At 43.6% G+C, this 24760-nt stretch overlaps 5 protein-coding genes across 5 annotated transcripts; 2 read left to right on the top strand and 3 right to left on the bottom strand.

Annotated features, from left to right (window-relative positions):
* Window positions 1–754: 754 nt before the first annotated feature.
* Window positions 755–14737, bottom strand: LOC124327532 (TD and POZ domain-containing protein 5-like). Its single transcript, XM_046786501.1, has 3 exons — window positions 14734–14737; window positions 3804–3807; window positions 755–1561 (listed from the first exon to the last, which is right to left on the bottom strand). Exon 3 carries the CDS (start codon window positions 1531–1533, stop codon window positions 817–819), a length of 717 nt encoding a protein of 238 aa, XP_046642457.1. The 5' UTR covers window positions 1534–1561; window positions 3804–3807; window positions 14734–14737; the 3' UTR covers window positions 755–816.
* LOC124327539 (trafficking protein particle complex subunit 1-like) lies at window positions 4899–5659 on the bottom strand. The gene is made up of 3 exons (XM_046786508.1): window positions 5422–5659; window positions 5141–5350; window positions 4899–5078 (listed from the first exon to the last, which is right to left on the bottom strand). Exons 1-3 carry the CDS (start codon window positions 5518–5520, stop codon window positions 4959–4961), a joined length of 429 nt encoding a protein of 142 aa, XP_046642464.1. The 5' UTR covers window positions 5521–5659; the 3' UTR covers window positions 4899–4958.
* LOC124327503 (26S proteasome non-ATPase regulatory subunit 1-like) lies at window positions 5714–10250 on the top strand. The gene is made up of 15 exons (XM_046786452.1): window positions 5714–5909; window positions 6076–6193; window positions 6260–6429; window positions 6491–6569; window positions 6629–6752; window positions 6826–7150; window positions 7219–7277; window positions 7345–7571; window positions 7639–8299; window positions 8370–8434; window positions 8589–8703; window positions 8994–9383; window positions 9455–9790; window positions 9853–9979; window positions 10048–10250. The coding sequence occupies exons 1-15, from the start codon at window positions 5852–5854 to the stop codon at window positions 10116–10118; spliced, it is 2925 nt and encodes a 974-aa protein (XP_046642408.1). The 5' UTR covers window positions 5714–5851; the 3' UTR covers window positions 10119–10250.
* A 31-nt stretch (window positions 14738–14768) lies between the features above and the next one.
* On the bottom strand, window positions 14769–20365 carry LOC124327510 (5-hydroxytryptamine receptor 2C-like). The gene is made up of 3 exons (XM_046786464.1): window positions 19071–20365; window positions 17181–18144; window positions 14769–15598 (listed from the first exon to the last, which is right to left on the bottom strand). The coding sequence occupies exons 1-3, from the start codon at window positions 19426–19428 to the stop codon at window positions 15223–15225; spliced, it is 1698 nt and encodes a 565-aa protein (XP_046642420.1). The 5' UTR covers window positions 19429–20365; the 3' UTR covers window positions 14769–15222.
* Window positions 20366–23633: 3268 nt separating this feature from the next.
* LOC124327535 (26S proteasome non-ATPase regulatory subunit 1-like) lies at window positions 23634–24366 on the top strand. Its single transcript, XM_046786503.1, has 2 exons — window positions 23634–24007; window positions 24079–24366. Exons 1-2 carry the CDS (start codon window positions 23642–23644, stop codon window positions 24361–24363), a joined length of 651 nt encoding a protein of 216 aa, XP_046642459.1. The 5' UTR covers window positions 23634–23641; the 3' UTR covers window positions 24364–24366.
* Window positions 24367–24760: the final 394 nt, after the last annotated feature.

Here is a 24760-nt window from a genome sequence, read left to right as displayed (position 1 = left end):
TTTTAAAAGTAACGACGGTGCTGGTGCCGCACAGAAAACAGCAGGTATATGTTATTCCTAAATTAATATTCTATTGTAATGACTTCCATGAAATGTAATAACACCACAATATATTTTTGGGACAAGGTTTATGTTGGCACAAGTCGCAAATCGAATAAGAGGATACACAGAAATTCGACAGCAAAGGCCTTCCCACGGCCCGGCATCGCTAAAACGTTTTTGATCTCTACGCAGCATCCATCATCGTGACTGAAAACCATCATCGATGGACAATTACTAAACAGGCGAGGCTGTTTTGCTTATTGACCTTGAGAAATGCGGGGAATTTTCCAAATTCAAGCGACAAATGAAATTGTTGTTTGGACTAATGTGAAAATAGCTATAAGGTATCTATAGTTCACAAAACTCTGACCAAACTATCGACCCGTCAACTAAACAGGCCCACAGCCGTTCGTTTCGAGAATCAACAAGTTTAGTTACGAAGAGCGAACTAAAAAGAAATTATCTCGGCGGGAGCAGTCGACAACATAACACCATTATTCACTTGTGTGGCACTGCCTATATCGCTTCGGAACCATCGCCCACGGGATTTCCACGCTACCTGGGCTCGGGCCTCATCAAATTTAAGATTATGTACAGCTGGTTGTTTGTTAGTCCTCAAAAGGCCAACAGCTTTTTGTTTCACAGAAATGTTTCCAATTCCTCACGATAGACAATCGCCTAAACAACTTAACTCACAGTTTTAGACTTCTGATCAACTCCAATATTCATTTATTTCATTTCAAAACGACAAGCTGTGCGCATCAGTTAACACAATTACATTTTAATCAGAGAAGCAATGCGGCGGATTTGTTCCGGAAATTCCAGCCAATCACCGTCCGTCTCGCAGTCGATTTCGCTGGTCGTTTGAAAGACGTTCTGCACTTCCGTTTCCCAGAGGTCCGTCTCGCAGTCGGCCCCGCCGCAATCGCTCTCGCAGCTGACACTGCTGACACCGTACACCTTGATCTTTATCATGTGCTGAGTGGCCATCAGACACAAATCGGGATAGTCGTGAGTCAGATCCTTCCACTCGGGCAGGAAGCAAACGGTCGGCCCGTTGAGGGCGATGCACTTGAGCGAGGCGTCAAACAGGGTCGTGATCGAATGCAAATGAGACCAGACGAGCGTGGCGATCGAATTGCTCACGTCCAGTTGGACCAGCAAAATGTCGACGCACTCCTTCTTGAGCGTCTCGACGTCGTACTTGTCAGCCGCCACGCAGAGATCGCGCGTGATGGATTTCATCTCCAGCAGCGGGCAGGTGCCCGTGTAGAGGTAGTGGAGCAGCTGGCGGAAGACTTCCGGCTCGATATCTTCGATGACGACTTTTCTAGTTTTCGACTCTTCCATGTCGCATTTGAACATGGCGGCGAATACGGAGCTGCGGGCCGTCAGAATCACGACGTGGGCGCCCATGACCACGCCCTGGAGCCGGAAATGCACGTCGCAACTGGTTTGATTGAGGAAGAGGTCGGCGAAATCTCGAATCATCCGCGACTGGCCGACGCTGTTGGTCCCGCTGTTGGCAAAGAAATCCATAAAAAGAAAAAGAAAATTTTTTGAACTTGCCGCCAGGGGGGATTTTGGGAGGATAGTTTCCCATCTGCGAGTGTCAATGCCCGGCAGAAATCGTCGATCAAGTTTGCGACCGTTGATCAAGTTCCCGGAATCATCAAGGTTACATCCTATCATCGAGTAACTGAGATCGCGGCGGCTGTGGATCAAGTGTTTCTGCCGGGACATTTCAATTGCCATACACAGAGCATGTAGCCTACGCATATGAAACTTCAAGATTGAACAAGCCTTAGACTGGATAACAAGAATTTACAGCATTCATATTTTGCGGTTACATGTCTTGTTGTGTCTGTGGCACTGTTATAATACGTTTAGAGAAAAAGGTGGCACACGGTTTACTGTGTGTCGTTGTTTAACTATAAATACCTAAATGGGTTTGAAAATCCTTTCTTTTTTTGACGGAAAGCCAGACATTGCCTAGCATATTATATTCAAAGAAAACTTATAAAGGAAACTAGCCAAGTATTCGTCCAACATGATCCCTTTTTGATAATACCAAGTTAATTCAAATAGGTGGAAGACTCGTGACGCTATTACAAATATTATCATAATTATTTCCCCCCGAAAATCCCGGCCATCATGTCGCATAGCAAACACCAGCTCGGCCCCCTTTTATTAATAACATAACGTAGAGTATATCAATTAAGATTTTCAATCTATAAACTCAAATATCAAATAATATTTACGTTTTTCTCGGACTAGGCATTCTGAGGGCATCAGCCTCCATTTTGGATCTGTTAATTAAGATGTACAACACGTAATCGTTAACCGGCAATTCTGCGACACTCACATCACAAACTTTGTGACAGGTTGGACACTTCTTTATCGTACCTCCGTCTTGCGTCTTCATCTGATTAAAAATGGATATTAAATAATAAGTATAAAGAATTAAATTCAATTCAATCGATTAGTTTTATATACGTATACCTTGTTTAAGCATACAAGACAAAATGTGTGTAGACACGGTAAGAATTTCGGCACTCGCTTTTTCGCTTCGAATTCATTTCGACAGACTCTGCAAGTGAGTAAAGTCTCTCCTTCTTTATCTCCCATTTTAAACTGATTGCTCAAGTCGATACAACAAGGAGAGCTCACGGAAAGACGAATCTAAATGATCAATAAGTAGTTCCTGACTTTTATACGCAGAGCCCAAGATTTGATTGATCACAAAAGAAGCTCGTCGTACGTGTGACGTTTCTCGTATTGGCGACATTCTGAATGACAAAAACGTCAAATCCCAAAATCGATCAAATTTGTTACCAGGAAAAACCCCATCAAAACAGATTATTTTTTAAACCGGACTAGAGGGGACAGGGGGGGAATAAATATTTCCTTCTCCGGCTGCGCTGTTGAGTATCGATATATCGGCAATAGAGATCTGACGTCGGCATCATCTTCTTGGTAGAGGAGGACGGCGAGTTTTCTAGGATAAAGATGAAACTCCATCCGATAATATTTTGATTGCTCTCATCACAAAATGGATTCCAACGTCGTTGATTGGTGTGGTTCTTTCACTACCGTCTTGATGACAACTGATGGCGTTGGGTTTCATGCAATCATCCGCTTTAATAGCTGCTTCAATTCCGGCTGGAGTCTATACGTTCTTTAAATTTGTTAACATGAGCAATTTAAAGGCATATTCATTGGGTTGATAAACTATCAGGGTATCATCAGGTTTTCCCAAACCTGTTGTCAAAACAGGTTGGGCAAGTAATGAACCCATCTCTATAGATTTCCTGCATGAAATATATTCTTTATCTTAATTTTGATATTACTGTAATACAATTCAAGAAAACACACCCTTATTAGACATAAGATTATTTTGCTTTCCTAAAGTCGGAATCGTATTCGCATTGTCAGCAAATTTCGTAGTTATATAACGAGATCATCATCGATTAAATTAACATTTTTGGGTGTCGCCAATTGAAGCGTAAAAAAACCATAGATAAACGATAAACCAAGTTAAACAAAAAACAGCAGTAGACTCATCACAACAGTTTTCAAATACCGGAGAAACGTACTGTAGTTGAAATACGTGGGGTGTACGATTGAACCACGATGAATGAATAACGTTGGTGCTATACAAGTAGCCTTGTAAGAAGACCTTCTGCTGTAGTCTGAGTCGATCTGTCTGTCGGTGGAGTCATCGTCGCCCCTTTCCCGTGCTCCTCGATATTATTTACGACAAATCTGAATTTTCTCCGCTCCAACCCCCGTTCTACCCATTTTCTACCCAATGGATTCCAGACAACTAGAAAAGGATTCCCTTCAATGTAACCCTAACACAGCAGCCAACGCATTGTTAGAAGCGGCAACCGCTTTGAAAGCTGCGGCATCAGCAACGAAAGTCGATGGACTCAACACGAAAGCTGCGGCAGTTGCTCTGAACGCTTCGGCAATCTCAACGTTACATGCGGCAACCTCTTTGGAAAAAGCAGCGGCCTCCATTAGAGCAGCATCTTTGGCTATTCCAGCGAATCCATTGGGCCGCTCTCAGAACATGGTGCTCGCGCCAAACCAAGTTTATTCGTTACAGCTACCTGTTAAGTTAGAGCTCAATCCGGTCGTTTCAGCGGGTCCACTGGGCTCTAAGAACATCGTGCAAGAACCAATTTAAGTTTATTCTTTCGTACCTCCACCTGTTAAGCTAGAGAAAGATTCTCCTAAACCCAACCCTGATGACGCAATGTTAAATCTTTTATCCGCTGTGGAAGTTGCGGCAACAACAGCTGAGTCAGCCGGAAATAAGTCAGAAGAGGCAACGTTTTTGAGAGAAGCAGCGGCGTCCATTCGAGCAGCATCCACTCCGGTCGTTTCAGCGGATCCAGAACTGATGGGCTCCCAAAACATCGTGAATGAAGAGCCACACGCAGTTTCTTCCCTAGAGCCACCTGTTGAGCTGGAGTCGGTTCGAGAAAGTTTACATATACGATGGGGATCTCTGAAGAAGCTCCAAAGTCCAAAGGAACTAAATCAGGCCCCTGATCCGTGAATTTCTGAACAAATTTAGAATTACAGTACCAGTTCTATGTTTGTAAAAGTTAGTTTCTTTTGATTGAATTTGCAGAAATCCTCAATACAAGCATGACTTCCACCATGTTATGTAAATTTCATTTAAATTATAAATTTTTTTTTCCGTAATTGTTATGTAGAGTTTATAAACATATAGGCTGGCTAGTGTGGCTACCAAAAACATTTCATGATTTGCTAATACTTCTTGATTTTACAAATACTTTTAAAAATGGGAAAAGTGTCACAAGTCACTGCAACACAAAATAAAAGACAGAAATGACCAGATATGGTTTATTTCAACACGAAAATTTGTACAAAACAAATAACATTTACCCTTTGAAAATGGGAGATTGCTTGACAAGCTCATCCAATTTTGTTTTAAATAATTCACACTGAATAGTTTCACCAGAACGATAGGCAGGATTCTTTACACAGTATTCAATATAAATCTATATCAGAGTAAAATAAATGAAAATCCATTTTGAGCAAACTAACCATATATATAACTTACTTGGCTGTTTATTTGTTGTAATAGTTCTCTTACACCTTGTGAATGCAGATCAGTATTCATGACGAATTTCACCCCTGATGGAGTTTCAAAGTAATTGAGTACATATTTGGATGTTCTGTAACATTGAAATCCTTCTCGAACATCAACTGGTGACATTTTATTAACAAAGTTTCTAATGGAATAAAGCATGCCATACATAAGCTTTGCTTCCTACATTGCAAAAATATAGAAATTAGTATTATTTTAGTGTTTGAAAGAGTAACATAAATAGAATAGAATACTTCTTCTATAGTCATTCCGGATTGGCGCTTTCGATTCCATTCACCATAGAACATCAAAACACCATGCCGGTCAAACATGTATAGGTTGTGAATTGTCATTTTTGTTGTGCAGCAAAGTGCTACAACTAGTATTTTGATCTTGTTTGTTGACTCTCCTGTTCCAAAAATTTGCTGTCAGATTTTACCACATTATGAGATAAACAAGACAAAAATGTTCCTCCTGAATTATCTACCATTCGGTAGATGGCGTTACTGAAATGACACGAAACAAATGAAACGCTACATCCGCCCATAGCCGGCTATGAGTGACTGAGCACAAAAATTTTACGCCACCGTGAAACTGGTGAAACGATCTGAGAGTCGCTGAAATACTTGTATTTTTGTCATTATTAATTAGATCGGGGCGAGTGACACGTTTTCTACATCCGTTATGTTTAAGGTTGCTTCGCAGTTTTGCGAAACTTCGAAGATGAGTATTACTTCAGCTGGTGAGTTCAAATTATTTCAATTTTTTCAAAAAAATGGAAACAAGAACATGTCAAGTCGAATTATGTGAAGAGCTAGTCGTTTGTTAAAATACGCAAGAGGATACAATCCTGTGTACCCTCCATGATTGCTAAACAAAGAATTTAAATAATGCTCATTATCTTACAGTTGGTGTCATTGCTCTTCTTGATGAACCTAATGTTTTGCTGAAAGAATTCGCTCTACAAAAGCTAAACGAAATTGTTGATGAATTTTGGCCTGAAATTGCTGATTCAGTTGAAAAAATGTAAGTGAATTAGAAAACAAATTTACTCATTGGTAATGACATTAACTCTTGATTTTTTCCCTTCAGAGAAATTCTTCACGAAGATAAGAGCTTCCCACAATGTGAACTGGCTGCTCTAGTGGTGAGCAAAGTTTATCATCATCTTGGTTCATTTGAGGATTCCCTTACATATGCTCTTGGTGCGGGAAACCTTTTCGATGTAATGAGCAATTCTGAATATGTTCAAACTACAATAGGTAAGAAAACACATTTTTCCCATATTGAACTCTTTTCATTCATTTTTTTGCTTGTTTTCAGCCAAATGTATGGATTTCTATAGCCAACAAAGAGTAGCTTTGGCTGAGGGAACACCAGATGTCAAACCAATTGACTCAAGGTACCTTTAAATTTAAAGATAATCTATTGTTTATAACTTATCATAATTATATTGTGCAGGCTGGAAGGTATTGTCAATCGAATGTTTCAGAGATGCTTAGATGATGGTCAATATAAGCAGGCCATCGGTATTGCTATTGAAACCCGGAGGATGGATGTATTCAGACGAGCCATTTTGGAATCGGTACACCAATTATCCAAGTTTTTTTTCTTCTCTTAAATCATTTACTAAACATTTTCCGTGCATTTATTTTCAGGGTGATGTGCCGGCAATGTTAACCTATTGCCTCAAAGTTTGCCTCGAGTTGCTCCAGCATCGGCAATTCAGAAATGTTGTTCTCCGTTGCTTGGTGGATATGTACCGTGAACTAACTACTCCTGATTACGTCAGCATGTGTCAGTGCCTCATTTTCTTGGACGACCCTTTGGCCGTTGCCGATATCCTCGACAAACTCGTCCATGGAGAGCAGGATTCAACCTTGATGGCCTACCAGATTGCTTTCGATTTGTATGAAAGTGCAACTCAGCAATTCCTCGCGCGTGTACTTCAAGCCCTTAAACCGACAAACATAGTGCCACCAGGTTTGTTTTAAAATATTTGTTTATTTGTGCCTCTGGAAGAAATTACTTTAATTATTGGGTATTTGTAGCTTCGGTCGAAGAGGAGAAAACTGAAGAAGTAAAGGAAGTCAAAGTGGAACCCGTTTTGGTTAGTTATATTATTTACCTTTCATTTAGTTCCTAATAATTATCATATTAAATTCTGTTCTATGTAGAGTGAATCTGAAGAACTGATGAAGAAACGTTTAGATCGATTGGTGACCATTTTGGGTGGTGAACTGAGCATTGAACTTCATCTTCAGTTTCTTATCCGCAACAACAAAAGCGATCTACTCATTTTAAAGCAGACAAAAGATGCCATTCGCGTATCTGTGTGTCATACGGCTACCGTTATCGCCAATGCTTTTATGCACAGTGGAACGACTTCCGACCAATTTTTGAGGTAAAACAAAGTTAAATTATAACATTCTGTTACACTTTTTGACAATAATCATTTGAAAAAAATGTAGAGACAATTTGGATTGGCTGTCACGTGCTACAAACTGGGCCAAGTTGACAGCGACAGCTTCATTGGGTGTGATCCATCGCGGGCATGAAAAGGAAGCATTGGCATTAATGGCGGCTTATTTACCTCGTGAAGTGGCAGCGACGTCAGCCGGTTTTTCGGAAGGCGGTGGTCTGTATGCCCTGGGTTTGATCCATGCCAATCACGGAACGAACATCACCGACTACCTACTTCAGCAGCTCAAAGAAGCCTCGAACGAGGTGATTCGTCATGGGGGGTGCTTAGGTCTTGGCTTGGCCAGCATGGGTACACAACGGGCCGATGTCTACGAACAACTGAAATTCCATCTGTACCAAGACGATGCTGTGACGGGCGAAGCTGCTGGTATGGCCATGGGTTTGACGATGTTGGGCTCGAGATCTCAGCAGGCTATCGAAGATATGGTGTCATATGCTCAAGAAACTCAACACGAGAAGATCATGCGAGGACTGGCCGTCGGTATCGCTCTTACCATGTACGGCCGTTTAGAAGAAGCTGACGACCTCATTGACACGCTAGCCAAGGACAAGGACCCTATTCTTCGGAGAGCGGCCATGCACACTCTAGCACTGGCTTATTGTGGCACGGGCAACAACCAAGCAGTCCGCAAGTTGCTTCATGTAGCTGTAAGTTGCTCGTACAAAAAAATAAATATCAGCCAGTTCTCTTAACGAATTTGCTTTTGTTTCATTCCAGGTGTCTGACGTAAACGACGACGTCCGCCGTGCTGCTGTTACTGCATTGGGATTCCTCCTCTTCCGGTGAGTTTCTGATCTACTTTATATCTGACTTGTTTCAAATGTCTAATTAACATCGCAACCAAGATTTTATTTTATGCAAGCTTTTGTCGTATATACTTAATTGCATTATTTTTTATTAATCTTTCTATTTTTTATGGATTTTATCCTATTTAAGAAATCCGGAACAATGCCCTAGTGTTGTCTCTCTGTTGGCTGAAAGTTACAACCCTCACGTTCGTTATGGAGCTGCCATGGCGTTGGGAATTGCCTGTGCTGGTACTGGATTGAAGGTAAGGTTTTTGTTTTGTTATTGCAGCTTCTTTTTAATGTTAGGCTTATTGTTTTGGACGCTGTTCTGTCATATTTTGTACTCTCGAGTTGAATAGGGATCAAACATCCGTAAAGTAAATTTGTTTTAACAGTTACTAATATTTAAAGGGCTAACTAATTTTGAGTCTTATATTGCCTCCTATAGTTGTATTTTGGGGGGATTTATTTATTCGTACACAGTGATTTTCCGGGACTAGCCACTTGATTCAAGTTTATAAATTTTGTCTTCTCTTGTTTTTATTTTTTTCAGGAAGCAGTAGCACTTCTTGAGCCCATGATGAACGATCCGGTCAATTATGTCCGCCAAGGAGCACTGCTGGCTTCGGCACTTGTCCTCGTCCAGCACACCGAATTCACCTCGTCAAAGGTCAAAGACATCCGACAACTCTACGCCAAAGTCATTGGCGACAAGCACGAAGATGTCATGGCCAAGTTTGGTGCCATTCTGGCACAAGGCATTATTGATGCTGGCGGACGCAATGTCACCATCTCACTCCAGTCGCGGACTGGCCACACCAACATGAGTGCTGTAGTTGGACTGATGATTTTCACCCAATACTGGTACTGGTTCCCCTCCAGTCTGTGCCTGTCCCTTGCATTCGCCCCCACCGCCATTATCGGCCTTAACTCTGATCTGAAGGTACAAGTTGCCACTAATTGTTCATTCATTGCGCTCCCATTTCATTCGAATCAATTTCCTGCTCATTTCAGATGCCCAAAGTGGAATACCGCTCGAATGCCAAGCCATCCGTCTACGCCCCACCTCCTTTGCTTGAAGAGAAGAAACGGGAAGAAAAGGAGCGAGTCACAGCGGCTGTTTTGTCGATCACGGCCAGAGCTAAGCGTCGTGAAGCGGCTCACTCTAAGATTACTCAGGCAGCCAGCACTGTTGCAACTCCATCCGCTGCGGAGAAGATGGAAGTCGATGAGCAGCCTAGTTCAGAAAAGAGCGCCGATGACAAAAAGGTGAAAGAAGAAAAAGAGAAGCCGAAAGAAGAGCCCAATTTCGAAATCCTTTCCAATCCAGCTCGAGTCGTCAGACAGCAGGTATTGATGATCTATTTTTCCGACTTTTATTAGGACTTTTCTAAAGAATTATTTTGCACTAGTTAAAAGTTGTCAGCATGGCGGAAAATTCAAAGTACATTCCGCTGAAGGATATTGGCATTGGCGGCATTATTGTTATGCGATATGGACAAACGGATCAGCCGGAAGAATTGGTCGAACCTGTTGCAGGTATGCGACATTTTTATTCGTTTTGAAATTCTCTGAATCTTATTGATTTTTTAAATTCTGAATTTCAGCCATGGGACCTAAAGTAGAAGAAGAAGCCGAACCGGAGCCGCCCGAGCCGTTTGAATACATAGAAGATTGAAAGTTGTTGCAGGCATTGGGTAAACCACCACAAAGCGGAGAATAAATTACATTATAAGTTTCTGATGATAATGATGTCGTATTCGATTGGCGGAGCTGCCGCTATTACACTCTTTTGATGGGCTCGATAAAATAGTTCTTTTTCGTTCTTTTTTTAATACTAAGGGAGTAATAAACTACATGTTATCACTAGTTTAATTGGAGATGAACATCTATTTGATCAATGCACATCTACTTCTACATAATCAACGATTCCAAATACGCTAGTAGCCGGCCATATACTATTGTTCAACTATACGGAAGTGATAGCGGATGTATACCATAAAACATGCTCTCACCTCCACTTCTCACTTCAAATGGGGTAATTCTCGGACCTACCTTATCAAATGGACGCGACGTCTATCTCTATCGCGCCTTACATGATGATTGACGGGCCTGTGCTGCCATCTTACTCGATAACCAGCAGCGAACAACAATCAAAAGGAATTCACCGCTCAGACAATCAAATTACGTCATGTTGTCAACGCGATCAACATAATGCGAGAGCGCAAATTTAATAAACTGTCGAAACCCAAACAAACTTGCGATAATTTTTTTTATTCCGTGTTAGTTTTTTGTTACGTAATATGTTTAGATATTAACAAAAAACTGTTTTTTAACTAACACGATAATTCTTAAGAAAGAATTTTTAAACCTACCGTATCATAGGGGTGGGTGCACCACTGGGTTTTCTGAAATAATTTGTACAACTTTGCGACGCTTATTCTCGACAATGAGGAAATGAGAACCCATAAATATTCGTTATAAAGCATAGAATACTCTCCTTTCCTCATAGGGTCCGCTCGATTGTGCCAAATATTTCGGTGCTGTAATTTAAAAAAAAAAAATCTCGATCCATGGGAAAAATCGCGATAAATCTAATCTTAACAACTTACATATACCTGGCAAAAAAAAATGCGCGTGTCCATTTTTCTCTTCTCAATTGAAGATGCGGTGCCATTCACGTAAAGGCCACACCGGGACTACACAGCTTGCGTCGGTGGGAGTGCTGGAACGCGATGCGTAAAGTCTTCCGATGCATTCAAAACGCGATTGTCTAGTCCATTTGCTCAATTGAAACTGCGTTGGGTCTCTCTCGTATCACCTTGTCAGAGCTGATATATGGATACTTAAAATCCCATCTCTCCCTTGCCCTTCCCCTTACCGATAAGAGTAGGGTTTGCCCGTCTCTCTCTCTCTCTCTATACGACATTTGAATGATGTATGCAACTCTGCCTCAAAAGAATGCGACTTCACATCGATAAAAGAATGGAGAACTATGTCAAGTGTTTTAACAACGAACCAGCACAGCAGCACTTATAGCGGAAATAAGAGGAAAAGAAATGAAACCGATTCCTCCAACCACTTACGTTTTTATTCGGAAGACGGTGATATAACTTCCAATCAATAATTCATTTGAAATAATGTTCAACCCAAATAGTGAATTATTTTATCGAGTTTTTGTATCATTTTCCTGTCGTCATTGCTTCTGCGAATTACATCCGATATTTCTATAGCAGCAATTTTGATTGATCTTATTTTAATAACCAGAACAAAATAATTTTCAACTTGGCTGTAATAGGTTTAGACTTTCATTTGGCTTGAAATTCTTGGTCTTATTTGACTATGCGCCATTGAATTCATTGGAACGCCGAATAAGTCTCAAAGCCATTGAGAATTTCACGATTCATTCCCGCCGTCGTCTTATTATTCTCGATGCAAATAGCTGAAACCGCAAAAGAAAAAGCTCTCGTCCGCCGCCGTGATGCTGGCCCGTGTGTTGTGTGGTCGAACTTATAATTGGATGCGCCGCGGGGTAACCGGTCGTCTTCCACAGTCCCCCCAGAAAAGGTCACATTTTCTTTCTTCCAATGCTTTTATCTAGTTCGACATTTTGATTACATGCGCGCCCCTGTTTTGAATACGTTGAAAAGCATCCGAGAGTTTCCCCCCATTCTGACATTGGACAGACAGACGGACAGAATATTCAAAAATAAAAGGGGGGAAAAAAAGTTCTTTTTCCGCCGGAAGGGAGAGAATGACAAGCCTTATCGATTGGGCTCTGCTCTGCTCTGCTCTACTCTCTCGTCTCGCTCCATCTTCCATCTATCTTGGCTTTGCATCCGGCGGTAGTTGGCTGCTGAATTTGCTGAATCCCTCCTTTCCCTTTTCTCTCTCTATATAGTTGTCTTCTACTTTTGCTGCTCTCCAGTGATATCTCTTCGAGTTTTGAAGGCCTATTAGCTGGATGACATTTGGTCGTTTGTTGGTATATAGTAATAATCTATTGAATGGCTCGGCCAGGTGAAACTATGGAACTGGACCAAAACGTAAAAGGGATGAGTCGAATTTCGTTGTAGCGCGCATCATCAGCCGTTGTCATAGAAATGGAAAGAGAAGAAGAATAGCCTCATTTGCCTACGGGGGGCCATCATTATGTAAATAACAGAAATCGAGATTTTCTAGTTCCCATGATAAAATAGGAGGGAAATCAATTCCTTGACTATAGACGACGGAGGTGGATCCGCCCTTCTTTTTCCCAGTGATTCGCCATAATGTCAACTTGTCGTTCATAATTCCCCATTCGTTGGAGATTTGTTTGTTTGTAGCGCTGGGCGTGTTCCCTCTAATGTAAAGACGGTCATTTTATCGGAATTCACGACCTGCTCCTGGGAAAAAAGGCGTGTGTATAGAAAACAAAATAGCTTCTGCTGGAAGAATAGAAGCCCAAATAGTTTGACAAAGTAAAAGCACAGGGACTGCCAGCCGGGGTATAGTATCTAGGGCTGTTAGCGTGATTAGCCTGCCTCTCTCTAGCTAGAAAAAAAGTAGTATAGTCTTTTCCGAAGTAGAAGAAAAATAACAAGTTCTTATATATTCTTTCTATTTTTTTTCCCCCTTATTCTTCCTATATATCATCGTTTCTTCTTTTTGTCGTGTTCTTCTTCTTCTATTCCGCTTTGCTCCCATTCGACGAGTATAGACTATAGGCTCACAAGGGCTTGTATCCGAGATTGATTTACTGGCCTCCTCTTATTCTTTTTTCTCTTTTTCTTTTTTTCGGGTCGTCCCGTCCCGTCGTTTTACTCGTCACTTTGATTCTCTTCTTTTTACTATACATACTGTATACCCCCTGCCGGCGCTCCTTCGTCTTGGCTGGTAAACGATGAGTGATTGGACTCCAATTATCCACCAACGTTCTCTCGTCCCTCGTTAATGAACAGGTTGTGGGCATCCAGTAATAGCCGCACAGCCGCAAGTAAAAACCATTTTGACGTTTTATTCCCTTCTACTGGCTGGCTGGCTGTCCTCCTCCGCACGGCGTAGTTCAGTATATATCCTGTATATGAAAGCAAAAAGGAAAGATATATATACAAGAAAGAACTAATAATAAATATTGAAAAAAAAAAAAACTTCTGCTGCTGCCGATGTATTTGGGAGTCGGGTGATGGTTCATCATCAGTCCGATCGATGGGCCGCCCCGTCCGTCCGTCAATTTTCTTTTCTTTTTTAGGCGCGGTCGGACGCGGATGACGGGGGGTGGCCGGGGTTTGAAAACGGAGACGTCGACGCCCCTCCCGGTGCAAAGCCCGGAATCCCAGAGTTTGTTAAAAAAAAAAAGGGGGGAAGGGTGAGCATCGTTTGTTTATGTTTGTTTATCGACTCTTTTTTGTTCTTCACGGCTTAGAAAAGGAAAGAACTAGGAGTATAGTACAAGTTGAATGATAAAACGGCCGGCCGGAGGGTATTCGATCATACGTCTTGTTGTCCAAAGTTCGCTTATGTGTATCCCGCTTATCCCCCTCCCCCTCCTTGTTTTTTGTACCCTTCTCTCATGATTTTCCTGTCTCCAAAGAAAGTAACCGACTGGAAAACGTTTTAGAGCACGTTCGGTCCGTCTTCTTCTTTTTCTTTATTTCTTTTATTCTTGTTTATATCGTCAATATTGGAACAACTGGGCAGCACTCGCTTCCGGTTCGACGAATCTTTTAGGTCAATACTCCCGCCACCCCGGCAACCCTCCCTACCCCACCTCCACCCATAACTTTGACATTGAAACATTCTTCATATTACATCACGTCACGTCATTTATGATTTGAAATGGACGCTATACGGAGGTAAGATATCGTGTTTTAATCCGTTTGGATCCGTTGCCCTAGGCAACAACTGGTTAAATTCAATACTTTCCTCCAAGATGAATAAATGTTTGAATAGATTTTAGTCGCAAACCCGCCGACCGACCAGCAGCCAGCACCAGCAGCGAAATATTAACCCGAAAATAGTTGCAGGACAAGAGGCCATTGATCCATCCGCACGGATTGTATCCTGTCGACTGACTTTTGTATTGGACTTTTATTGAAGACCAACAAACGAGATGAAGAAGCCATGGCCGTGGGCGAGTGTGCAAGATGATCGTGTCTCATCATCCGGCAGTCGAGAGGGATTGTAACCAATTTCCAAGGAAATATTTGATTGGTTCGACATAGATATATATATATGATATCCAGTTGATTCGCTTTAGAGTTCTCCGCATCCGACAACAATTCCGCCAGTGAACTTTATAAGAAATCAGAAACCCACCCACACTCCCTCCCCCACAAAAAAAAAATAATACGGAGAAACATAAAAGTTTATTTACCACATTGACGAGTGTGTGTGTGTGTGTGTGTGAATACAAAATGGTGATGTCGGCGGCAAAAACCGGCAAGACGTTTATATGAGCGCGCGATTTGTTTGCTGTTATTTCCATTTTTCTTTTTTGTTTTCGGCCCAGCGCACTGGAGCGTAATAGATACTGATGTTTGTACACAAGTCGGATGTACACAAATACGTCCGCGAAAGGTGTGTATATTCCTATGTATGTACGTATATATATATATCAAGGATGATGGCTGACAGTTAAGGAGGTCAAACAAAACAAAACAGAGAGAAATAACAGTCAACAAGAGAGAAAGATAAACGAATAAAACGCAATGATGTTGTGGAATGCTGGGCGTTTGAATGGAACATGGTCCGAGGGAATACATTCGAGTCTCCAACATTGATATACAATACATGTAAAGATATTATCGATAGCGATTAGCCGCCGACGGGACGGCCAGCGGCTGCTGCTGCTGCTGGTTGCTGCTGTTGTTGGCGAGTCCCTCGTAGACGGAGGCGCAGCGGCTGTAGCGATGCTGGACGGTGGCGACGGTGGTGGCGCTGGCCGAGGCCGCCAGACTGGTGATGGGCGACTTGCGGCACTGGCATTTCAGGAGCCGGATGAAGACGCGCTTGAACGTCCGGTTGAAGACGGTGTAGATGAGCGGGTTGATGGTGGACGAGACGTAGCCCAGCCACAGGCAGGTGGCCACCAAACGGTCGGGGATGTAAGCCCCGCACGACGGCCACACCACCATCAGCAAATTGAGTAAGAAAAACGGGGCCCAGCACAGGACAAACCTGTCGGAATTTCAACAACCAAAAGTTATATAAAAAACGGAATTCTTCGAGTTGAAAGACAAGAAAAGAAAAGAATAATACAAAAGGAGAGTATAATATAAGCCGAAGAATAGACGCTTTTGATGGCATAGTCTATACAGCTGGATACTATTGTTGTTATTGTTTTTATTGGAGCTCCAGTCTAGAGTTGTTGCTTGTTCTGCTAGATCAAAAAGCTCTTTGAGAAACGACGACAGCGGGAATCAAAATAAAAAAAAAGAGAAAAAGTTGAAAGTCGCGGGAAATGTCGTTTTTCTAGACCTATACACATTTTCAACTGCTGAGATCGTCACGTTCCAACTTGAAAGTGTTTTGATTTCCGCAACTCTCTCTCTCTCTCTCTCTCTCCCCGTTTCCCGTTCGTTAAATTTGAAAATCAGCGCGATTTCGGTGGGTGGGCTGTTGGGTGGGGTTGGAGGGGGGGGGGGGGATAGTAATTTTCGTTTAGAGACTTTTTTTTTTATTTTATGTTTCTCATTGCGCAGAGGGAAATGAATCGGCTTTAATGACGTAGAAAATCAATCTCTTAACTTTATCGATCATTTCTTTTGTAGATATCTTCCCAAAAAAATCTAAATGAAAAAAGAGGTTAAAAAAAGAAGAGACCCAGACAGGAATTGAATGGGAAAAGTAAAGACGAAATGAAATGAGTTTGTCCTGATTTCTTTTTCTTTTTTTTTTCCGTAAAAAAGTCTTCATACAATCTACTTTCGGTCTCTCTTTTTTATTATGATTCCGAGACTCTCGTTCGTTCGTTGGGGCCGTCTATACAAGTCGAGAAATTTTGATGTAGGACCTTCACTAAATTGGGAGAGACATCGTTGATTACGTTCGTTCTCTTTGACACTGTGTGTTGTGTGATTTCGCCGTGCTGGACACACGGACTCTTTATGATGGACCGTTAGAGAGAGAGATGTCCGTTTCGTTCTTTCATCCGTGCCCAGTTATATGTCACTGATGATGTTAGGTGCCAGAAACAACGTCCCCGGCGGATAGGTGACCGAAAATGGCGGACAGCATACTACTAACAGGAATTTTTGTTTGTTTTTGTTTTGTTTTTCCTTATTGTTGCTTTTCTTCTTTATCCCCCGGCTATTCTATTTGTTGTGTTGTGTTGTTTGCTTGTTTCGTGAGAGACTTCGTCGTTTTGGCCGGTGTCGTCCGTCGTCGTCCGTTTTGGGCGCGTGCCAATGTCTCGATTTTTATTTTTTCTCCCTCTCCCCCCACATCCAGCACACGGCGGAGGAGGAGGAGGAGGAGAAGGTGATGGATAACGAGACACGGGCGCCCCTTGTCTTCTTATACTATACTAGCCTATACCGTTCACATCCGCCCTTTTCTCTACCCGTTGACGGTGAACGCAACTCTCGTCAACATCCGTTACCCCCTCCTCCTTTTTTTTCCCTGTTTCGACTTCCCTCCCACTGCTCCCCCATTTTAATTACATTTCTTTGATTTGATTAACGAAGAAAATTTTTTTCGGGCGGAATGAGGATGACAAATTCTGGGATTATAAGAAGAAGAAGAAAAAGAATTCAATTACGTGAAAAAGACGACGCCCAGGACTTTGCTGGCCTTTTGCTCGTTGGCCACCGTCGCGGCGCTGGATATGTTGGGCGTCGACGACGAGACGATGGAACCCGATCGACGGTGGTGGGGAGTGCTGGCCACGACGGCGTTGCCGCTGGAGCTGCTGATCTTTCGCCCGCTAGCAGCACGGCTGGTCGCCGCCGCCGCTCTGGCCGAGGCTTTGACGATGCGGATGGGCTGCTGCTGCTGGTCGTGCTGGACGTCCGCAGCTGGAGTCGACAGAGAACAGTGACACGAAGGCGAGAAAGTGATGCGGGCTTTCCAGATGAGCTTCCGGCGCTCCCTGGACACGCTGACCGGCGTCTGAGTCCCGCGCTCCTGCTGCAGCGGTACATTCTCGTCCTCATCGGCCTGGGACTTTCGGTCGTCGTGGGCGAAATTGACCGAATGGAAACTGCGCTTGTTGGTAGCCAGGCGGCCACCGCTGGTCGTGTAATTACTGGAACTGCTACCACCGCTGGCCCTGGCCATGAGCTGCTGCTGGTGCTGGCGGGCCTTGTTGCGCAGCAGGTGGACCGTTAGGGCGTAGGAGACGACCATGATGATCATTGGGATGTAGAAGGCGGCCAGGGAGCCGAAAAAGGCGAAGCCCCGGTTGTTGATGACGCACTGGTTGCCGATCATGATGTTGGAGGGGTCGATGAGTCCCAGGGCGCTGATGGGCGAACTGATGAGCAAGGCCAGGAGCCAAACGAGGACGACCCGGACGACGACGAGCCGCTTGGAGCTGCCGCCCGTCAGGAAGCTGGCGCTGCTGCTGCCGCCTCGGCCGCCGTAGCCGCGGGCTTTCAACGGACTCCGGATGCCCAGGTAGCGGCCCAAACTGATGCAGCACATGTGCAGGATGGAGGCCGAGCAGGCCAACACGTCGCAAGTGACGTACACGTTACACCAAGTCACCCCCAGAGGCCAATATCCTGTCAAAACCAAATAACAACAACACAGTGAGACATGAAACAGGTGTATACAATTTGGTCGTCGTTTTGTTCTTCTCTCGAATGGAAACAGCAAAATGTTCGTTTATCTTTTTCGCTGGCCGGTTGCGTCAGTTAACGATGTGTTATTGTGTGTATATATATAAACAACGGAGAGGCCATGTCAGCTGGGCAAGAAGAGCCAAGGTTTGTTTAAATGGTGGCCTTTTCAGCACAGCTCACAACAGTCGAGTTTCACTGTTGTGCTTAGCTTGGGAGTTTGGCTTTTGTTAATGAATTCGGCTCATCTCTTTTGTTTTGTTATGTAATGTCAACTGGCTAGCTAGTGTGTACATACTACCTAAAGAGAGGTCGCCCGTTGTTTAACATATAGGCCCGGAAGGTTGCCCCCCCCCCACCCTCATTTTTTTGTTTCTCCTCCTGGCCAACGGCCATAAACAAGTAAAAAGAACAAACAGAAAAAAACAAGTAGATTGAGTGAGAAGCTAAAGTCTTTTTTTGAGAAGTTGTTTGTTTCTTATTTCTTTTCTATTATATAGTGTCCTTCGTACTTTTCTTAGCCACTTGGGGATCTACTGTGTTGGCACTCCAATGGTCGCGAAAGCTTTATGAAAACGGCTATACAAGAAAGAGAGTCAAGATGGGTCCAACTAACACATCTAACACACATTGCCTGGCTCTTGGCAATGGCTTATACTGGCTGCTGCCGATCGGAGTAGGAGACAAACTGGACATATCTTAACGCGCATCAATTATAGTCGGATCGAGATTGGGAATGTGGCGCTGCGGGATGAGTGGGTGGGTCGCCCATCATCATTCTCGGTTTTGAAGAGGGGAAATCAAGAAGAAGAGACAAAATGGCGCATGATACATATATCTAGCTTGATGGTGGAGTAGTAGTAGTATACCTAAGAAGCCGGCCGTGGCGCCGAAAGGCATGACGATGGTGCTAACGATGAGGTCGGCAAAGGCCAGCGAAACGAGAAACCAGTTGGTGACATTTTGAAGTGGACGCTCCAGCCAGACGGCCAAACAGACGAGGACGTTGCCAACGGTGCCGGCCACCACGAAGACCATGACGCAAATGAAGGACCAATTGTAGACGTCGGAGTCGCTCTTGATGCTGGCCTCGCCGTCGATAGAAGTGTTGCTGCTGCCGGCCGTCGATGTAAGCCAGATTAATAGCGACGATGTCGTCGACGACGACACGGACAGCCTTGTGCTGGTGGCCGTCACACTCTGATTCCATTCCAGTTTGCCTTCCATGAAGGGCGATGGGCAAAAGTTTGAGATGTAAGCCCCAGCCCTCGACAGCCCGTCGCACCTTGTCCGACTTGTTTTCTTTATATATAGACCAATCGTTTATTCTTCTTTTCACTTCCTTTCGCGGATGTTAACCACCGACGGTGACCACATCGTTGACCGCACTGTCATGACCGCCTTCATTTTCTCTTTTCAATACTTTTCTTCTTTTCCCCGAAATGTTGTATTAAATAGTCACGAAAATAAGAAATAAAAACTGGCTAAGCACAGCAGGACACACCTGTACCAACAAAGCACTGGTCTCTCTCACTAACAAAAAACAGCACACAGATTGATTTATGTTTTTTTCACTTATTATCAACACAAATCTGAAGGTTATGAGCTTATGACGGCTTATCAGCGCTGCGTAACAGCTTATCAGTTGTTGTTCTTTTAGTTATATCCTTTTTGGGTTGGGGAGTTTGTTTAATCACTTTAATCGGTAGCGGGGTTGTGCCGTTGTGGACGTGTGTGTATATCCCGTCGTTTGCCGCCTTCCGAGGAAAAAGGAAAGAAAACTTTTAAAATTTTGGTTGGTGGTCTTGGCCGGTTATGTACACCCGCTCCGACCCGTCTGCGACCAGATGATGAACTGGCCGGACTTTGGGGACTGCGGCTAAGAGTGTCGGCTGTCTGCTGGCCCATGTGAGCGCGCACACCGCCGCCCGAATATGCCAAGAGTCGACAGAGACGTACAGAGAAGAAGAAGAAAAAGCGGAGAACGCACAGAAAGAAAAGAAATGGAAAAGCATCAAAGAAACAAACTCAAAAGGAAAAATAAAAAGTAAAAAAATAAACAGCGCAGCAGCCAATAACATAAAGAAAAGTCGACGTGAAACACACAAAGTTATAAATGAAAAACATAGAACCTACGCGGACTGCGACTACTAGAGTCTCTCGGATTGAGTTTGCCACCGCAGCGGGAGAGATGAGCGACACACGTGAAATTGCGCAAGCGCATTGGACGCGTGTATTATTGCCTAATGTGACGTTATAGATATTAAGGTCCATTCTTTTTTGTTTGAGAAAATAATTTTTTTTTTTCCAATGGGGTGGGGGAGGCTGCTGGAACAGCTGTACAACGTGTTCGGTCTATGATAAGACGGCGGGGATCATTATCGGTGCGTCTCTGATTAATGACACGGCAGAGAGAGACTTGCGTAACGCTGATAGAGACGAAATTTTCTTCCGCATTATTTCTCGGTCCGTTTTTTTTTCAAATTGGGAAAAAAAAGGAAAATTATTTTCAAAAATTCGTTTTTGGCGCCATTTTTTCATTTCTCTTATTCATCGATTTCGCCAATTTCAATCGGTGGGGATTTGATTATCTTTAATCTGGGACTGTCTCAGTATGTGATGGCACGTCTGGGGAATTTCATTTCCGCCCCGATGACGAGTATCACAGACACACGTATAGAAATAGAAGAGAAGCTTGAAAAATGGTGATGGTGGATTCTCTTTAATCTGGTGTCTTTTGACTCCCTGGCGCGCGTCATATCATTCCAAGCGATTTTTGGATACTTTCTTCTTCGTCGCCGATTAGATATCGACAGGCGCACGCTTCGTGTCTAACTCGCCCGGAATTTTTCCACGCATCAATTATTTTTCTTTCCTTTTCTTCTCTCCGACGGAATTATTTGTACAAAATGGCGAACAGACAGCTGCACAGACTACACAGACTACACCGCGTATAGGACGGCCAGCTGGTGTAGTTTTCATCTTGTCCGAATGCGGATTCGCCGGATGTTTTTTTCTTCCTTCCTTCTCCTTTTTTTTTGTTTTATGACGCCGCTATTATATGGATGGTGTCTGATGGCAATCATTCGGCAATCTTTTATCTTCCATCTTTACAGTTTTGACGCCGCGACGTCCCCCTGCTGGCTATAGCTGCTTATATAAACGCTCGACTCCCATCTATTGTTCGATTCTTCCCCCCTGGACCACCAGTGTGTGATGATGAATGACCAGCAGAGAGCCCCAATAACCTACAGTGCTAAAGCTCTAGCTACTATAAAGCCCTACTAAAGCTGGACGGAAAACCTTCCGGGGAGGGGGTACCTTGTCATCAGCTCAGTCAGCGCAAAAAGAAAAAGAAGAAGAAGTTCCATTGTCTTTTGTGTGTGTGGACCTTTCTACGATATCCAACATTATAATCAAGCCCGAGAGATCTCATCTGCTGCCGGCCTGTGTTCCACGTCTCTGTGTGACATGGCCGGACGAAATCGACATCTAAAGACTTCCTCTCTGTCTGTCTGTCTGCTGTGCTGGGCTGAGCTGAGCTGATGGATGATACGCCCACTTTTCGGTTATATCACTCGGCTGGCTGAACAAGTCAATTAGAAGCAGGTCGGCCCCGATTGATTGATTAACGCCACATATGTGCTGTGTAGGAGTCTCGCCCCCGTTTTTCTTGCCACTGCACAGCCAGTCGACAAGTATAATACGGTCAGAAAATTGACGGTCTGCCAAAAACGGCTCGGCAGCAATCAGAGAATGATGCTGTGGATGTCTGCCTAAACCCCCCGTTGTTGTAGCTGTGGCGTACTATATGTCTTATAGATGCATTGACTCTTGTTGAAAATGCGCTTCTTCTCCCTTGGATGTGTTTGGCACGTGAATATTGATTTTTTTTTTTTTTTTTTTTTCCCTGGCATTCAATTAATTCGGTGGAATTATTCTATTTAAAGCGCGTGAGATTCAGCTACTTATTTTATTTTCCGCATGGGCTCGTTTGGAGAATAATCCGTTTTTTTAAATCGTCCCCAGTTATTTAATTGAACCGCGCTCGTTGTTAATTAATGATCGCCAACTGTCGACGACGTCACATTCTATAAATCTGACTGCTGGGTATGGGGAAATGCAATTCAATGTCCTCTTCAAACTCCCGCTTCTGTCTTTGGCGTCGTTGGTTCGTTCAGCATCCAGCGCACACGGAACGCATAAATACATCCAATCCTCCTCTCCTTAGATTCTTCACTTGTCTTTTTCTTATTTCTTTTTTTGGAGGGAAGTGCGTCGTTTTCTTTCTTTCGACGCCCGGGACGCATCAATCGATCCAATTTCAACCAACATTTCTTTTCTCTTCTTTCTTTTTCTCATTTTATGTCAGCCGACGTCGGTGTGATGATCAAAAACTTTTATGTAGGACAGCACAGCAGCAGCGGCAGCTTTTGTTTGACGTCTTCCTTTTGTCGCACACACACACACGCACTAGCTGCTACATAGCTAGATTGAATGCAATCTTTTGTCTCTCCTTTTGTTGTGTGCATCATGTCCTTTTATAATACGAGGCCGCGCCCGTCTAGTAGCTATAGAAGCGAATAAGGAAAAGAGAGATGAAATCCCGAGTAATGTCGCACACACACTGTCTGTTGTCTATATTATTATGTATATCCCTTGTTGTCTATAACTACCCACACGTTCGTTATATATAGTCGCCGGGAATTTCCCGACACACACACACACACAACGCGCTGCTGTTGCTGCTGCTGGATTAAAGGTAAAACATTTCCTCTTCATTTTGTGGTGGATGTCAGGATACATAGATGTGTGTCCCTTGTTTTTTGGGTTATTTGTTTCTTTTCTTCTGCTGGGTCCGCGCTTATTTCCCTTTATTGGGGGGGGGGGGGGGGGGGGGGTTTGTCTCCCAGCCAAAAAGCTCTTATCTGTCCAAAGACATCCGGTCTTTAGATTTAGATAGATAAGATATATAGTAGAAGTCCGGTCCGGAAATGCTCAGTTGCCACACAATGACTTGTTATACCATCGGATCTCCATCAGCATCTCTGATGATATTATTTGTGCTGCTGTTCATGCGTCTATATGTGTGGATGTGCTAGAGAGTTAGTTCACGTGTTCGCTGGATCTATACGTAACCGGATTCCAGACAGACAGTTCCGCAGTTACCCCGCCGCGATCGAGTAATAGAAGTAATAGAACATTTTGTACAACAAGTTCGAACGGGAAATAAGCATGCTGGAGAGGTTTCTAACTTTTGTTTGCTTCACAAACTTTTACCTATCTACAAAACGTTATTACTTATTACGGTCTCTGGCTTCTACTTGGGTGATTGTCCGGGACAGGGCTTTCCAAATCCACTTTGTTATTTTTTCTCCTCCTTATTGTTCAGCGGACGCAGAAGAGTGCTATATAGCGGGCTGCGCGCTACTTGAGCCCAATGATGAACGATCCGGTCAATTATGTCCGTCAAGGAGCACTGCTGGCTTCGGCACTTGTCCTCGTCCAGCACACCGAATTCACCTCGTCAAAGGTCAAAGACATCCGACAACTCTACGCCAAAGTCATTGGCGACAAGCACGAAGATGTCATGGCCAAGTTTGGTGCCATTCTGGCCCAAGGCATTATTGATTCTGGCGGACGCAATGTCACCATCTCACTCCAGTCGCGGACTGGCCACACCAACATGAGTGCTGTAGTTGGACTGATGATTTTCACCCAATACTGGTACTGGTTCCCCTCCAGTCTGTGCCTGTCCCTTGCATTCGCCCCCACCGCCATCATCGGCCTTAACTCTGATCTGAAGGTACAAGTTGCCACTAATTGTTCATTCATTGCGCTCCCATTTCATTCGAATCCATTTCCTGCTCATTTCAGATGCCCAAAGTGGAATACCGCTCGAATGCCAAGCCATCCGTCTACGCCCCACCTCCTTTGCTCGAAGAGAAGAAACGGGAAGAAAAGGAGCGAGTCACAGCGGCCGTCTTGTCGATCACGGCCAGAGCTAAGCGTCGTGAAGCGGCTCACTCCAAGAGTACTCAGGCAGCCAGCACTGTTGCAACTCCATCCATGGAAGTCTGCGAGCAGTTTGGTTCAGCAAAGAAGAGCCGACGACAAAAAGATGAAAGAGGAAAAAGACGAAAGAGAAGAGCTCAAATTTGAAATCTTTCCCAAAATCCCAAAGCAGCGCTCGAGTCGTCAGACAGCAGGTATTGATGATTTAATTTCAACTATTTTCCAAAGAAAAGGAAAACTTTTTCGCTAAAGAGTTAAAAAGTTGTTCATTTGAAGTAAAAAGAAAGAACTCCGAGTAATACTCCGTCAAGAGTTTACCGACGACGGGTTTTACGATAAGAAAAGAAGAACTGTTTTGAAGTTTAGTGCAGGTTGTATTTTTTTTTAAGTTTTTCAAATTTGTCCAACTCGATCAATTATTGACTGAGAAAAGGGAAGAAAAGACTGTCGAACCCGATCCACCGTAGTCGTTTGAATTACTTTTGGATCTAATCTAAAGCTCTTTCAGATATATTGATGAAATCAAAGAAGAAGAAGACTTGAC

Source organism: Daphnia pulicaria, chromosome 2 (assembly GCF_021234035.1).
Source record: "Daphnia pulicaria isolate SC F1-1A chromosome 2, SC_F0-13Bv2, whole genome shotgun sequence".
Taxonomy (NCBI): domain Eukaryota; kingdom Metazoa; phylum Arthropoda; class Branchiopoda; order Diplostraca; family Daphniidae; genus Daphnia; species Daphnia pulicaria.
Note: the sequence above shows the minus strand (reverse complement) of the source record. Positions and strands in the feature narration are given on the sequence as shown.

Excerpts from the sequence above, each read along its gene's own strand:
- LOC124327532 (XM_046786501.1), bottom strand. The coding sequence starts at position 1,533 with ATGATTCGAGATTTCGCCGACCTCTTCCTCAATCAAACCAGTTGCGAC.
- LOC124327539 (XM_046786508.1), bottom strand. The coding sequence starts at position 5,520 with ATGACAATTCACAACCTATACATGTTTGACCGGCATGGTGTTTTGATG. Across the intron at positions 5,351-5,421 it reads CCGGAATGACTATAGAAGAA|GAAGCAAAGCTTATGTATGG; the intron begins GTATTCTATTCT and ends TTTGCAATGTAG. Across the intron at positions 5,079-5,140 it reads TACAACAAATAAACAGCCAA|ATTTATATTGAATACTGTGT; the intron begins GTAAGTTATATA and ends ACTCTGATATAG.
- LOC124327503 (XM_046786452.1), top strand. The coding sequence starts at position 5,852 with ATGTTTAAGGTTGCTTCGCAGTTTTGCGAAACTTCGAAGATGAGTATT. Across the intron at positions 5,910-6,075 it reads GATGAGTATTACTTCAGCTG|TTGGTGTCATTGCTCTTCTT; the intron begins GTGAGTTCAAAT and ends ATTATCTTACAG. Across the intron at positions 9,980-10,047 it reads ATTGGTCGAACCTGTTGCAG|CCATGGGACCTAAAGTAGAA; the intron begins GTATGCGACATT and ends TCTGAATTTCAG.
- LOC124327510 (XM_046786464.1), bottom strand. The coding sequence starts at position 19,428 with ATGGAAGGCAAACTGGAATGGAATCAGAGTGTGACGGCCACCAGCACA. Across the intron at positions 18,145-19,070 it reads CGCCACGGCCGGCTTCTTAG|GATATTGGCCTCTGGGGGTG; the intron begins GTATACTACTAC and ends TGGTTTTGACAG. Across the intron at positions 15,599-17,180 it reads CTGGGCGTCGTCTTTTTCAC|GTTTGTCCTGTGCTGGGCCC; the intron begins GTAATTGAATTC and ends AAATTCCGACAG.
- LOC124327535 (XM_046786503.1), top strand. The coding sequence starts at position 23,642 with ATGATGAACGATCCGGTCAATTATGTCCGTCAAGGAGCACTGCTGGCT. Across the intron at positions 24,008-24,078 it reads GCCTTAACTCTGATCTGAAG|ATGCCCAAAGTGGAATACCG; the intron begins GTACAAGTTGCC and ends TGCTCATTTCAG.